The sequence below is a fragment of the Falco biarmicus genome, chromosome 7 (genome assembly GCF_023638135.1).
Source record: "Falco biarmicus isolate bFalBia1 chromosome 7, bFalBia1.pri, whole genome shotgun sequence".
NCBI lineage: Eukaryota > Metazoa > Chordata > Aves > Falconiformes > Falconidae > Falco > Falco biarmicus.
The window spans coordinates 46452202-46464680 of record NC_079294.1 but is presented as its reverse complement, the minus strand read 5'-3'; the positions used below and the strand labels follow the sequence as shown (position 1 = coordinate 46464680).

At 37.5% G+C, this 12479-nt stretch overlaps 1 protein-coding gene across 1 annotated transcript in view; it reads left to right on the top strand.

Annotated features, from left to right (window-relative positions):
- The window catches only part of KLHDC1 (kelch domain containing 1), a 31483-nt gene that overhangs the window by 3641 nt on the left and 15363 nt on the right, over window positions 1-12479 (top strand). Inside the window, exons 2-7 of the mRNA XM_056347018.1 lie at window positions 890-960; window positions 3976-4093; window positions 5046-5164; window positions 6934-7012; window positions 7923-8006; window positions 10035-10118. Coding sequence (XP_056202993.1) covers window positions 890-960; window positions 3976-4093; window positions 5046-5164; window positions 6934-7012; window positions 7923-8006; window positions 10035-10118 — 555 coding nt within the window. The remainder of the gene's footprint in view (window positions 1-889; window positions 961-3975; window positions 4094-5045; window positions 5165-6933; window positions 7013-7922; window positions 8007-10034; window positions 10119-12479) is intronic.

The following is a 12479-nucleotide window of genomic DNA, read 5'->3' as shown; positions in this document are numbered from 1 at the left end:
GCAAGCAAATGTCAATTTATTGTACAGAAGCACGAGTTTATATACACTTTCAGAAGCTGCGCGTTTTAAACAGATTGGTTCTTGAAGCTAAGCACTGCATCCTAGGCAATCCCCGATTGGTGGTTAACTACCATCAATTAACAGCAAGGTGTTACCTTTCCTTGGCGCCATCCGTCCCCCACTCCCCTATGCTCTGTATCATGTTAATTGTTGTCTAGACAAGCTCGAGCACATTCCCCTCAGCTAACTGATTGCCACGCATGGTCCTAGTTTCCAGCCCGCTCCTGCAAATGATCACATCAGCGACTGAAAAAATACTTGCTTTTGCATTTTCATTGAGGATGGAAGCATCTTTAACCGTCTCTTTTAAGATTCTTGTTTTTTTAAAATCCATGTTCATGTTATGGTACTGTTGTGCTACTTGTTAGTAGCAGTTGTGTATGTTTCCTAATGACTTGATTGTTCACCTGCGCTCTTTTCTTATTTTTACAAATAGGCTATTGTATTAGTATTGTTTTTTGAATATTGTAACGCTTCTCTCCCCACCAAACTTACTTTTTAATAAACCTCACACCTTAAAATGAGTGATTTAAGATGCTATTAATAACAAAGCTCAATGACATCAGGAAACACCTAGCACTGTGCTTTTAATAGCTTCAAAAAATGAAAAACGTATTTTTTTGAACTTCTAGTATAAAATGTAAGATATTAGCATTATTGAGCTGCCTGTTTAAAATTGTAGTGATCAAAGCAATAAAACTGCTTTGGTAGGTTATCTCCTTAAGATTATTCTGTGTTGCTAAGTAACATGACTTGGTATTTAATTTTAAAATGTATGGTGTATAATGCATAATTGATTTAACATTTGTGAAATTTTTCTTGGTTTTAGTCAATTGAAGAAAATGAAGTTTATCTGCCTAATGATGAGCTCTGGATCTATGAAATGGATAGTGGCTTATGGTAAGTTGCGTAATTTACATTAATACATAGAGTTGATGTTTGCATAGATTAGTTAGCTGCGATGAAAAGACTTCAGTTATGTGAGTTATTGGTCATGTTCCTTGGAGTTTAAATAGCGGATGTTTAATATAAAGACTGAAGAACAGACTGTGTACTTATGAATTTACTCTAGGAGATACATTAATTCCTTTAGTACAATTGTTTTTTTCAAGAGAGTGTTTGAAATGGTCAGCTTAAGGCTGTGTTGTTAAAACAGGTGCATTTTATTTGGGCATTTATTTTGGCTTAGTTCTCCATCCATTAATTTCTGTGTTAAAAGGAATATTTAAACACTGGGTATTTGGATTCTTGATCTATTTACAATTATATGGGTTTTGTTATTACTTAATTCTGTTCAGAGTGTATTTGCATAAATACTCATAACTAACCAGATCTTGCATGTCACTAGCAATCTAATATTTACATTTTATATTCATAGAATTATTTAGGTTGGAAAAGAGGTTTAAGATCATCAAGCCCAACCATTAACCCAACACTGCCAAGCCCACCACTAAACCATGTCCCTAAGCACCACATCTATGTGTTTCTTAAACACCTCCAGGGATGGTGCCTCCACCACCGCCCTGGGCAGCCTGTGCCGGTGCTTGACAACCCTTTTGGTGAAGAAATTTTTCCTCATGTCCAATCTGAACCTGTCCTGGCACGACTTGAGGCCGTTGCCTTGTTCTATCGCTTGTTGCTTGGGAGAACAGACCGACCCCACCTTGCTACACCCTCCTTTCAGGTAGCTGTAGGGAGCAATAAGGTCCCCCCTGAGCCTCCTTTTCTCCAGGCTAAACCCCCCCAGCCGCCCCCCATCAGCCTTGTGCCCCAGCCCCTTCCCCAGCCCCTGCCCGGCTCTGGACACGCTCCAGCCCCTCAGCGTCCCTCTTGGTGTGAGGGGCCCAGAGCTGCACACAGGGTTCGAGGGGCGGCCGCACCAGTGCCCAGCACAGGGGACGGGCACTGCCCTGGCCCTGCTGGCCACACTGTTTCAGATACAAGCCAGGTTACATATTGTATGTGGGAAGAGATTAAAAGTGCCTTTTTTTAAAGCTTTCTGGTGTTTTTTATTACAATGATTACATTCAGTCTGGTAAAGTAGTATCCATCTGGGCTTATATGTTCTTTCTGCCAGCTGTCTGTCTAGTCTCCCACCTGTTTATATATTTCTTGCATACCTGTATTCAGAACAATTTAGAGGGAGAATGGGAGGAGGGGGAGATCAGGAAGGTGTCTTAGAGTATGTATGAATTTCCACATCTCCATGGTCTTTTTTTCCTTTTCTCCTTCCTTTCCTTTTTATAGATTGTACCCTCACTGAGACTGCATTTTGTTATGTTTCTTTTGGTGAAAGGGTTGGCTAAAGCAACCTCATGCTCTCCTTGGTTTTCACCCATGATGTCCCCGTATCATTTGTACTGGTACAGCTGTTTATATGGTCACACGGGAAATTGGATCAGGAAAGTGATCTGGGTTAAATATAACTTTTTTTTTCAGGGTTATTTTTAACCAGGATCCATTCTTGATCTCATTCAGTTTACAGCACAAACAGTTGTACGCATACAGCTGAGTGCACAGCATGACACAGGAACAAGCAAAATGAGAGAGCAAGAGCAGAGGAGGGGAAGGAGGGCTGGCCTGTGGCAGTGCTGGTGCCAGAACAAAAGTACTTGGAAGCAGCGACTTGAGTAGGGAGGTGCATCATTCACATCTGGTGATTTACCATGTAAAAAGCTTTTCCTTTTAATGGCTGCCTCCAGTTCTTTTAGGTTGGGGTAAAGTCAAGCATCAGAACTCAAAGCTGTAAGAATGCTTTTCTTCTGTATAGCCACCAGTGATGGACAATGAAAATATCTGATCTAAATGTGGATATGAAGAAGGGAATGAATGGATTTGACTGGGCCAACAAGTGTGGTGATATTAGAGCTAGCAGACAGAATAAAAAGTAAAGCAGGCTTTGAAGGTGGGAGACCATGACTGAGAGGGAGACTGGGCCAAGGACCCAGTTGGAGGGCAGACTCAGATCAGGTGGAGAGCTGAGAAAAATGAACAGGAATGGCAGAGGAAGAAAGCTTCAGCCAGAAACCATGGGGTGGAAGCTTGGGCAAGGAGTTGGAGTGCCAGCACAGACAGGCTGAGGTTTAGCTGCTAACTTGACCATGACCAAAGGTGTGGCAACAAGGTGGAAATCCTAAACAAATCACATGTCCTCTGTGTGTGTGTACATGAGAGGGAAGTGCAGGTCCCTATCTTCTGCAGGAATTTGAGATCCTAGGGGAGCTGTTTTCATTGTGGAGTAGTGATGCTAAGCATAGTCTTTGCCTAACGCTCAGCCTCGTGAGTTTGCTAGAAACAGAGGTTCATCAGATAGTTCCATAGTGCTTGAGATGGCGTGACATCACATCCCAGAATGTTACTGGTTTGTAAGTGAGACTAGCAAGGAAAAGGCTAGGAACTGCAGCTGCTGCTGAAGAACAGAGAACTCATTGCTAAAATTGGCATTTTTGAAGATTTTTTTTTTTAACTTACGCTAAATACAGTGCAAAAAGCAGTTTTAGGAGTGGCATACTATGTACCAAAATTAGTGAGTACCTCTGACCTTTATTTCTACTTCTGCCTCAGTTTTCCATTTGTAAAATAACAGCAGTACTGTGTTCTCATTTCAGGAGTTTTGGGAGTTAATACTATTTCCAGGTTTTGAATAATGAATGTTTCAGCTCTGCTCTCTTAATACGGGCTTCACCTCCAGGAAAGTTGAGGCACTTCATAAACATATGCACAGTATTCACATAAAAGTCCTCTCAGCTACAGGAGCCTGACTTCATATATCAGCTGTAGTTTCTACTGCTAGTTGTGGCTAAAACTGTATTTTTAGCTTTAAGTCTAAAATTATTAATACATCTGGCTTGGGTTTGTTAATTTTAGCAATTTGAAAGCAGCATTGTAAGATTTAATGTATGTGCTAAATTGCAGGACAATGCACCTAATGGAAGGAGAGTTACCTACCTCCATGTCAGGAAGCTGTGGGGCAAGCATTAATGGGAAGCTGTACATTTTTGGTGGATTTGATGATAAAGGATACAGTAATCGGGTATTGCATTCTTTTCTTTTCTAACATATTGTATTTGAATGAATACTAATGCTGACCTTTCTGTTTTTTCTGGTGTACTTTGCATTTGAATTAAGGAGAAATTTAAGGAAAGGCTTTATTTTAGTAGAAAAAGTATACTTCTAAACTGACAAAAAAATCAGGTTTTGTTTTAATATTCAACTCCATATATTTTTCTGGGATTTTTCATTGAATCATATCTTAAGAGTAAGACCTTATGAAACTTTCTGTATTTATTGCTGAAAACTGCCAGTGCTTTTCCAGTTGCCTTTTTTTAAAACTATGTTGGCAGCCATAATTGTAATTGATCTCAGAATATCCCTTTTATTTTTGCTTTTTGATAGAGATCGCCTTTCGTATGTATTTAGGTAATAATTAAAGTTAAAATAGAGCTACCGGTTTTCCTTGTAACTGAAGACTGGAGTGGCTAAGTAGATGAAATGAGCTGTTTTATCATTTAGTGTAAATGAAGTCAGAGCTCAGTCCTGACTAGAAAATAACTGAAATTGACCCTGTAATCAGATCTCAGTTTAGTACTCGGTTCCCAAGCCTTGCTGGTTTTTGTAAGTTTTTTTGCAAGTTAGGTAGACAGTTCTGCCAGTGGAACTGAACTGAGAGCTGTTTGTCTTGCAGAAGTTTTTTGCCAGGCTTCAGTTGACTCTGAAAGGAGCAGCGTATTACTGTTCCTCGTCTAGCTGAGTGAAGGCAAGGAAAACTTGCTGCTAATTCTCAGACTTTTAACTGTGTTCTTGTGGTGTATTGGACTCTTCCTGTATGTTGCTACATATTGTAAGCTTCACTGTCAGTTCCTTTTTTTTTTTTTTTGAAGGAGTGGTGTATTCTGGGGGTGGTGGGTTGTTCTGTTTGTTGGTGATTTGTGCTGGAGTCTTTGGCATAATTTATACTGAAAATATTGTAATTTTTTTCTTTTAAGCTGTATTATGTTAATTTGCGAACAAAAAATGGAACCTATAGGTGGAAAAAAATTACAAATTTTAAAGGTCAACCTCCTACACCACGTGACAAGCTTTCCTGCTGGGTGTATAAGGACAGGTAACGCATTAAGCATATTTAATATGTGTTAACTGCAGAGAGGAAGTACTGTAAAGTGAAGAGCACACAGGTTTGGGATTCATGAAACTCTAATCTTAGCTTGACTTGCTGTGGGAGTTTGTGTAACTCTCCTAACAACTTTCTACCAGAGTTTTGTCACATGTGAGCTGAATTAATGGTAAGTATAAACCCATTTTAGAAGAGGGTTTGGAAATTTAGTGAAAGTTTATGGAATGCTTTGAGACTTTAGATAAAAGTCATTATGCATTTACTACTTATATTTTTAATTTTAACACATTAAAAGATCAGTATAAAAGTTACGTTGCTTTTTTGTTACATTATATGAGCGTTAAATTATTACCTGAAATAAAATATATTTAGTATGTTTTCAAGGATTTTAATAGCATATAAATGCTGACAATTGCAAAGGCATTTCAGTGATAATTTTACAAGAGCCAAGTCAGCCTAGATATTTGTGTTGTAAAAGTTACTCAGTGTATTTAGAAAAAATACTTAGCTAAAAATAAATACTTGGAGATTTTGTGTTTATTACGGAAAGTGTCCAGATATTGTGGTGTGTGTGGTCACAAGAAAGTGACGTGTCAGTGATTTCTTATAGAAGTTATTGTAAGCAAGTAGCAATGTGATACACAGTTGAACACTGTATAATGTAAATGATTTATCTGTTTCTGGACTCCACATATAAAGAGGTTTTGCATAAAGTGTATAATGCCTCTCAGTACTATATCTTGGTTATGTAATTCTAATTTAACTGCAAGATATATGAAATTACAAATATTTGAACAAATTCTCCTTAGCTGTTAATACAAGATTATTCAACACAATCTACTCAGAGTATCATAATCTGCATACTGAGAAAATTACCTGTTTTAGATGGCAGAGTGTAACCTTTTCATTTAATGAAAGTATTTGGGAACAAGCTATGCACCTTTTCAGAAGCATACATTAAAATTTCACGAGCTGTGAATTTGCAGATCAGGATGTCTTGGTGTATTGCACAATGCTTTCAGTTAACTCTGTTTCCCTAGGAATGTCAGTCTGGAATGACCTTCACCATCCCATCATTTCCTAAATTGCCTTCTCCCAAGATCACTAACAACTATACCAAATATCCTCAAATGTTGAAGTTAAACAAAACTTTAGGAACCATTACTTATGGATGGCCATTTCATGGGTGGAATATTAGGCTGGGAGGTGTGTAACAATACTTGCAATGCAATATGTTCAGTAGTGCTTAGTTGAAAGAATCTCTTTATAAGCTAGAGAAAGACTTTGCGGGTCACAGGCAGTCTGTGGGCTGAACCTTGGGAACATTTGTTGTGAAAAGATGTATACAGAAGGCTAACAAATGTAGCAGGAGCACAGGAGTTTCAATAGAAAAGGGTAGGAAATCTGGAAAAAGCATAGGCATTTCACTGTCTTGTGTGTTATGTGTCGTTTTGAGATTAATGTCTTAAAATCTGACTGATAAATAAGCTTGTAGATGGAGGAATAGAGAGTAGGGACTTTGAGTTATCTTGAACCTCCTTCCTTGCTTGTGTGGATTTCTGTCAGGCTTGTTGAGGAGTGTTAACTATTGCCTCATCTAGGTAAGGTTTGCTATGTAATTAGGTTCAATAGGAAATATTTTGTTTATATGATTCATAGTACAATAGGTAAACCAAAATTTGAAATTATTGCAGCTTATTCATTAGAATGTTATTCACAAAACAGCTAACTAAACTTATTTTTTGTTGTTATTCTTTTAGCCTAATATATTTTGGTGGCTATGGCTGTAGGAAGCATAATGAACTGAGTGATTGTTTTGATGTCCATGATGCGTTTTGGGTAAGAGATTTGTCACAAATCAGAGTGTTTTGTCCTTTCTGATTGTCAAAACATGATCTTTTATACTATACTCAGTAAGTATGAAAATCTGTCTGATTTTTCTTGTATTTGTAACATCATCAGCAATGCAAATTAGAATCTTCAAATTAGGTTTGAAATTTCAGACACTGCATGTTGGGAGCGGTGGGTGTTTAGCTTATTGCAAGTACCCGGTGCTAGGCTTTGAGTGCAATGAAACAAAATGCTGTCAAAGCAGAAACAAAGGCAGTATTTTAAATCTGAAGACATATTTTAAATATGAAACTCCCAGAAAATTTTAGAATTTGTTTCCTTGAAGTAACGGTAGGGAATTTATAGCTTCACAAGTCTAACTGGCAAATACTTTCAGTTTTTCTTCAATTTGTTACCCGCAGTGAATGCTGTTACTTCACGATGCATGGATTAGCTAATTTCCTATGATTTCTTACAGTTAACAGAAAGAAAACTGATTATATAGTGACAGGAAATAGTAAGAAGTAGATATGCATTAAGGGAGTATAGGTCCTTACATCAGCTGTTAAATAGTGACTTATTGAAATGTATTACTTGATACAATCTATTTATTCCTGAGTGTGCTACCCTAAAAATTAGAAGGTAGAGTTTTCTACTGCAGTGACTGATGTTGGAGCCCAAAGCCCATTTTCAGAAATGTCATCAGCCCTAAAATTCCTGAATGCTGTTGACCTTCAACTAGACCTGAGCTGCTGCATCATTATTTAAGAATATTAACGTATGTGTCTTTTAAGAAAATTCTGTATTTTAGTTTATTTTCTGTTTTGATAGATCATTTCTGGATTTACATCCTTTAATAAGCACAAAGATTTAAAAAATAAAATATACTTATTTTTAATTTTTTAACTTCTTTTTTTAGGAAGGACAGATATTCTGGGGATGGCATAATGATGTTCATGTTTTTGATACAACCACACAAACTTGGTCTCAACCAGCAATTAGAGTGAGTGTTTTTTAGTCTCGTCTTCTGGCACAATTGTGATTTTCCTGCATTTTGAATAGTTATGGTGCTCTAGAAACTTATGTTGGGAGAAGAAATCTGAATATGCTTAGTATTGCTCAGGCTTATAACATTAAACAGGAGGACACTCAGTGCCTGTGAAATGTGGAAAATTCAGAACTGATACGAGATTTTTCTCCCACGGGATGTTGTTAGACTGCTGGTTTTTCTATAATGTGGTTCTGATGTAAAAACCATCATAAGCTTCAGAGAGGTATTAGAAATCTGAATATGTTAGAAGATGATTAACTATTCTGTATCTAGGGGATGGTTTTGAGATAAAGCTTTGTATTCAAGCTTTAAGACAACTGTTTGGAATATAAAATTACTGTCAGCGCTCCATTACTGGAAAGACAAGGCACAGGAATACTCCAGAAATCCGTTTAGTAGGAATACCAGAGTGGGGCTGAGGAACGGGTTGTGGAGGTGTTTCAGTGGGCTTCTCACAATGCAAACTTGGGTCCTCTAGAAATGGATCACGTCAATTATACTGACTTTGGGTATCGTTGTAGGCACTGCCAGGGCTTTGGGTCTGGAAGAGTTTTGTGGCTGGAGCACAGCCATTAATCCAGGCCAGCTCCATATTCATCCTGTCTCACACCTAGTGAAGGCCTTCTGGAATGAAGCAAAGATCTTTGGGCAGTGCTTGGTAGAAATGCAGGAAGGGTTTTAATGGTGCCAAACCAAGGTTAACAAACCCCATTTATTTGAACTGTTTTGGTATGAAGCCATTTGGATGATTGTAGCTAATTAATCTGCAACATGGATAACCTATCACAGATAACTGAGAATTGATCACATGAGAGATTAAGGTCTGCCTGGAGATTTCTTCGTCTCCCCTGCCTCCCCCTTTTCATAAAGCTGATAGGTTGGCATGAAGGATAGTATATTGGGCTGAAAGAACAAATAGTCGTCTTGAAATCTGTTCTCTCTTGGTTCACCACTCAGCTTTCACAGACTTGAGGAAGGCAAGGGGAGAGACAGTAAACTCACTATATTGCTAGCTTAGGCCTTCAGTTTTTCTTTGTGAAGTTTATATGTTTTATATGGTTAGTATGCAAGGGTTATATAGTTATTTTAAATGCTGTGTATATGGACTTGCTATATTCCCTTCAAGAGTTAAATGTTGAAAAAATCTGTTGAACAAATATCTCCCAGTCATGCTATATTGTTAGAATAAACAGATCAGATATTAATCAGCAAATACTTTATTTTAATAGTCTTCCAAGGGAACATGTATACTCACTTACCCAGTAATATAGTAATGCACACATTTCTATTTATTGATATTAATATGATAGTATACTATAAAGGTTCATAAAATCCTAGTGAGTTTACGTGAGAACTCAGTCGAAGTACATATGTCAGTAGAAGTATCAGTGTCTGACACTATTTTATGGTCTTTATAGGATGTTCTAAAATTCCTATAAAACTAAATGAAAAGAAAAAGAAATTACCTTTGAAAAATAAAAGCCAATTTTGCTATCTTTATTTCTGATTTACACAGGGAAGACTTCTTGGCATGTGGCTATTGGATATAACATCAAATTTTAAGATCTGATTTCCAGAGATTTTAGTACCTGTTCCTAATGGTTTGCACTTTGGAAAAATAAAGCTGCCCAGGAGTTATCAACAATAACTGAAGTGTTACTGTAATTTTATGCTTAGGAATTAAAGCTAAATTAATTGAATTTAACTTAAATGAAGCAATGATAAATGAGACCAAGAGGGAATATATTAAACATTAGCAACTGAGGGAATGTGATTAAAGCTGTCCTTGGCAATTATATGTATCTTTTAACGTCTATGGAGTCTTGGACATGACTACAAATGATTTTCCTTTTAAAGTTGCAGTTTTGTCAGCATATTGATGCACGTTGGCCTTATCTTTGCAGTCTCAGTGTTACTGACTTGCCACTATCCTCAGCTGGCACTTTGATGTTCTGAAGGATCTTATTTTGGTTCTTTCAGGGTGGAGATCCACCTCAGCCTCGAGCAGCTCATGCATGTGCTGTGCTGGGAAATAAAGGTTACATCTTTGGAGGAAGAGTGCTGGTTAGTGTTTAATTAAAACATTTTATTGGCAGTAATATTATTTCCGTGACAGCTATTTTTTTATAGCAAATTACTTTGTAGTAGAAAAAAATCCAAAATGTCTCTGGCCTAACCTGTATGTTAGGGGTGCTGAATCCAGGATGCTTCTTTTCATCCCCCTCTATCTTACAAAAATAAGAGTCTGTCTTTCTGTCTGTAGTATTAATGATGAAGCATGCATTGTCCCCAAAAGGGAAAAAAATATGACTGTGTGGTAAATACAAATGTTTATAAATAACAAAAATGGTTGATATGTGTGTAAGAGATGGTTCTTTGAGAGTGGAGCAAAAGCAAGCCTGCTAACAGACCAAGTTTAAATAAATGAGATGCTAGCACTCTGTGCTTGCTACAGCTTAGATTTATACATTGAACCTTCTGGCTTTTTTCCCCCATTTCACTGTATTAAATATAAATAAATTAAAAATAAAGCAAGTATTAAGTATAACTGGGATTTTAGCTTGTGCTCCCCCCCCCCTCCCCGCTAAAGAAAGAGGGAATGTGTAAGAACCATCAGTTACTTACATACACATCTTTCATACTCTGATGTTTACCTTCTGGGAGAGTAAAGTTCAGAATAACTGTTGGGATACAGTATTTTATATTTACAATTGCAACATGGTTGTGAAAGGTAGAAAAGAACAGATTTCATTTGGCTTTATGATTTAAACTGTTGTCATTTTTTGCACATAAGTGACTGAAATACAGATGTCTGAAGAGTAGCATGTGATTATAATGGCTGGATACAAAGCTGTTAGTCTCCAGACGTTCAAGCTGGTACAGGATGCTGCAGTGTGTTACCTGATAGCACAGGCTGCTGCAGGCACAGGTCATTCCAGTCTTGTTAAGCCTCTCCTCTGCTCTTTGAATGTCGATTTTGCAGCCTCAGTCTTTACCTTTAACATGCTCTGTCCCCTTGATACAGAGTATGGGCAGCATACCGTAGAGATTGCTGTTAACAGCTTTATTCTGGGCATCCAACATAAGCTCTTTACCACAAGAGTAAGGTTTGTGTTTGCTTTCTTGATGGTTGATTCAAAACTGTACCATTTAATACACTGTGGGAGGATCTTAAATCTATTGTCCCTTAGGACAGTCAAAGGCAGAGTTAAGAGCTGTCTGTATAGGATGCAATCAGTGCATATTTAAATCAAGGCTAGATTCTTGCCATATAATCTTAACACTTCTTAGCTCTTTTTAATAATAATAATTAAAAAAAAGTCATAGGCATCATCCCCCTGGTTATCTGTACCTAACAACCTTGAAGCCAGCACTGGTAAGCAAGGAGATACTAAAACCTTTCAGCAACAGACTTAATTTATCTAGTACTAGACAGAGGAGATTTTCTCTTCAGTTGTTCTCTGCTGAAGCATTAATGTAAGAATGTAAGCCTTAGGCAGCAATCCAATTCAAAAAACATATTCCTGTCTTATGTCTGAAAACAAGGATGGTAGTAGGTAGTCTTAACTAATGCAAGCTCCCCTATCATTTGTAAAGTTTTTGCAAGGGTAGTTTCTTCACGAGATGGAAAGTGTGCCAGCTCTTTTTAGAGCTGTTGCAAAAGCATAGAGAAGATATTATTTTTAAAGGTCTCTGTATGAGCTGGAGTTTATCAGGAATGTGAGAAACAGATTCTGTAAGGCAAGTAAAAAAACCTTCCTAATTTAAATTACTATGTACTCTTCCATACTTTTTTTTTAAATTTAAGTTTTTAGCTCCTTTTACCTACAGTTAATTTAGAGCCTCTAATCTTATTCAGCTGGAGGATGAGACAATGCTTCCTATGCCTACTACTATGAAAAGTAACAGTGAAGAAGCCCTCAGTGTTGTGTTTCTATAGTTTTGTTATATGAAAGTGAAGGAATTAACTGTTGGTTGGAAATACCCTGCGGTGAACATACGCCAACTTCGTCTTGGAAAGCTGCCATAACCTAAACCCTGTCTTCTCAAGTACTTGCAAATGAAACAGTGTAAAATTGCACTTTGTTCCCTATCCCCTGTTTTCATGTTGTAAAAGCTGTGCTCTAATGCAGTGTTCTTCTCAGGGAAAGTCTACAGTTCTGTTACAAAATGGCTTACTCCTGCTTGCTCAGACAGAAACCAGACATACAGATCAAAGCAGGTTTAGAATGGCCACACAATATCCAGCTGGTTTTTCAGTTTGAATTGCCACCCGCAGCTGCAGGAAAAAATGTCACCGAAGTAAATTTTCAAAGCAATCAGGAAAGAAAGTAAACAATATTGATCCTGTTTTTTCTTAACCATCATGTGTTACGTGGCCTTTTATACAGGCTCATGATCCCTGGAATTGTTGCTAAAGCCCCA